Here is a 3,545-nt window from a genome sequence, read left to right as displayed (position 1 = left end):
GGTGATTCGGGCCAGCCATGCTGGACTTAGTACTGAGTCAGGTTGGGTTTTGGTCAGGTCTATTTCAAAACCGGATTGAGTCGAGTCAGCCCTAACTCGGTCTGACTCGACTCGATGCCGAGCTCTCGCTCAGCCCATAGACAGCCCTAGATCAGTGGCAAATCTCGGCAACAATTTCTTGGCATGGTATTTCTCAAGAGATTTCCAGATTGATGTTCTTCTCATGGTATTTCACCTGAAGTAGCGCTAGACATATCGACATTGGAAGTAGCCGAAGGGACGCCCGATGGGTTCTTCTTCTTCAGCTTGCTCGCACGCCAGTCATCGATGTAGGCAAATTGATCAATGCCCAGATCTTGAATCGCTTGGTGCCCGAGAGTATCCAGTATGTTTTCAGCTTCACCAAGAAGAGAAGCTGCTTTCCTGATGCTGTCTTCCTTTGCTTCGATCCCACTGGAAAAGCATTCCATGGATATCGCACGCGGTAAATTGGTAAGACAAGCGCCTAATATATCAGAAATTGTTATGGACAACCATTCTAACAGTTCTTCCACCGTCCCAAATTTGTTTTCATAGTCATCCAGAATGCTTTTACAGATTCTATATAGAGAATTGCCCGCCAATGCCTTGGCTGGCCACTTCAAAGTGCTTTTTGTGATTTCGCCCACAGTCTCCGCGCTCTTTTCAAACTCTAGAATGCAATTCTTTCCAATCTCTGCAAGGTGTTCGATTATCTTCTTGGCATCCTTATCTTCACGGGCCAATACAGCAAGATCCACATCTAGCCATCGATGGTAAAGATCAATACCTAGCCAGACTGTATCTGCTGCGTCGATCATGTTTTCTGGCCCTTTCAAATCCAGCTTCTTCTCTACAAGTCTCACATATCGAAGGCCTTCATTTACCCCAAGTATCAGCGATTCGATCAGATTTTGGCCAATGCAAGGAATTGCAATCGCTATGCTCGTAAGGGTTACCAAAGTCAGAGCCCAGCAGTTAGGAGGAGGTTCCTTTGAACCTACTGAGGAAACTCGATCGCTGTCAAATTCGCCCACTCCCTTGAAGCCTTCTGAAATTGTACATTTCTTTAAAAGATCCGTAAGATGTATTAGTCGTTTCTTTCTACCTCTGCAGATCCATTTCTCTGTGTCCACATAGCCTTGTTTCATAATCAACTGGACCAATTTTTCTTCACCCTCGAGATGCAATACGAAATCTCTCAGGTCTATCTCTGTACCAGAAGAAGACCTCATTTCGTCATTTGAAACACTTCTGTATGTCTTGAACAACCTCGGTAGAATGATGCAGGGGAAGCAGAATAGCGTCTTTTTGAGCAAGCTGACGGCCAGTATAGATACTAGTCGTATAGATTTGCTTGTTAAAACTATAGCAATTTGAAGACATAGACCGACATTGAGGACTAGATTTCTTGAGCCGTGGAGGATCTTTCGATATCGCCTGTTCCCAATGTCAAAAGGTAAGGGGCGGTCTTTCCATTCCCTCAATCTCTGTATCCAATACTTCTCAACCTTAAACTCGCCTTTGAATTCACTCCATGATTTTATCTCAAGGCACCTCGAATTGACGACGTTGAACCATCTCCAAGCAGGAGCTACTGTTCCAACCCATACTGCAGAAAATTGACAAAGAAATACAAACACAGTCGACCACTTATAATCAGATTTTCCAGAGGGAATGTAACAAAAGTGCATCTGAATTGATCTGGTGAAGGCCACGCTTAAAACAAGAGCACCCAAGAGACAGAAAGCTCCGGAGGCGGTGCACATTGTAGAGCGACTCAGAACATGCTGAGGGCTACAACAATGGGCCATCATCCAACATTTCCTCACATCGTTTCTCAACTTTATAACTGTTGATGTCTCGGTCCTATCATCCGGCTCATCATCTGATGCTTGCTGGTATTTCAGCTCGTATTGTTGTCTGAGCAACTGCTTTGTGTTTGAAACTGCTAAAGCAGAGGAACAGAAAATCAGGAGCATGATTAGCATGAAAAACAGGATTATGATGTGTTCCAGCAGAAAGGTGAAAATTACGCCGGTAACCATCTCAATGCAGACATTGACGATTATCGTGATGACCAGAATTCCCAATGGGACGACATTCAAGATCACCTGGGAGTCTTCCATTGTTCCTAAAGATGGCATGAAATTGGCCATCGTCGTGCAAATCAAGACGGTGCCACTGAGTTTTGTGAGCTGATCCGGAAGCTGAGGCATTAGAGTGTTCAGATCCACGGGCAACTTCGTCGCGATTGATATAAGGATCAAGGAAGTGGCATTGAGCGAGAAGAATCTGCATGGTATCCAGAGTTTTCGATTGCGGAACCCGGAAACGACATCACCTGTCATGGCGAGAAAGCAAGCTATAGAAGCTGCTGTGACGTACAAGCCGATCCATGGCATCGGTTCACTGTATCTTGTTTCGTTGAACGAACATAGCGTTTCTCCTCCCACTATTCTCATCGTCTGGTCTCTGTTGATTCTAGTCTCTCATTTGATTTTTCTTATTTCATGAGTCCGGATCCTATGTTTGCGTCAAAGCAGGAAAATCGTGGTTGTTGGAATCTAATTGAACCGTATTATAATAGACTACCTTTAATACTGCATTGTTGACGGTCATGGACGAATGATGATACAGGAAAGCAGGAAAGTCATGCTTGACGCAATCAGAGGATCCTTACTCAACATTCATATAGTGAGCCAGCTGCCTTTGAAAAGTCACTTCCTGTTAATTTATTCGGATCATCCTTACTCTTGCTCCAGTGGTAGACTCTTGGGAGTTTCAGCACCCGGTCAAGGGTTGAGTATCCATAGGGGATGAAATCACACGACGCCGTTGTTGCGTGAATTTCTTCCGATCTAAAAAACCACCTATTTTTTGGGCGTCCAATTTTCAACAGACAAGCCAGTCTCTAATGAAGGGACGTTTTTTTCACAGGCATTCATGTTGACAGTGACTTCGTGTGCATTTTTCAACGCGCATTTAGGTTGACCGTGACTTTAGGGTTTTTTTTTGTTTTTTTTTTTTTGCATGCCTACTGCGACTTTCCTGCACCCACTGATCGTCCATCGATTGGAACATCTGGATGAACGGTCTGGATGGGCCAGCTTCTCTTCTAGCCATGCAATGAAAGCCCGATGCATGGTTCAAAGCAGCACTGCATGGTCTAAAACAGTAGGCTTTAGTGTTGGTGGGCGGTGTGTCATCGTCCATGTCATGGGTCCTGTGTTAATGGCCCGCGTTATGGATGATATCCTCCCCTCGCAAACTGATGGCTCCAACTCTCTGTTTAATGTACCCTACTAAATCGCCAGTCTGGATCGACTGCCTTATCTGCTACGTGTCGGGCAAAGAACACTCCTTATTGATACAGTTTGGCCCACCGGATTAGAATAGGAAATTTTCCACAAATGTTTTAAGATGTTAACCGACAATGTTCAAAGATATTGCTAAGATTACACATGTACTGATGTAGAGCGGGACGTGTACGATTTCATGGCTAAGATGGACTAGAAAAGGCCTGA

At 44.6% G+C, this 3,545-nt stretch overlaps 1 protein-coding gene across 1 annotated transcript; it reads right to left on the bottom strand.

Annotated features, from left to right (window-relative positions):
- Positions 1–221: 221 nt before the first annotated feature.
- LOC131233713 (uncharacterized) lies at positions 222–2,483 on the bottom strand. The gene has a single exon (XM_058230498.1). The coding sequence runs from the start codon at positions 2,481–2,483 to the stop codon at positions 222–224; it is 2,262 nt and encodes a 753-aa protein (XP_058086481.1).
- Between the last annotated feature and the right edge of the window lie 1,062 nt (positions 2,484–3,545).

The sequence above is a fragment of the Magnolia sinica genome, chromosome 18 (genome assembly GCF_029962835.1).
Source record: "Magnolia sinica isolate HGM2019 chromosome 18, MsV1, whole genome shotgun sequence".
Lineage (NCBI taxonomy): Eukaryota > Viridiplantae > Streptophyta > Magnoliopsida > Magnoliales > Magnoliaceae > Magnolia > Magnolia sinica.
The sequence above is the reverse complement of the archived record's forward strand: the minus strand, read 5'-3'. Positions and strand labels throughout refer to the sequence as shown.

What these genes read in the sequence shown, in the direction of transcription:
- LOC131233713 (XM_058230498.1), bottom strand. Translation starts at nt 2,483, where the DNA reads ATGAGAATAGTGGGAGGAGAAACGCTATGTTCGTTCAACGAAACAAGA.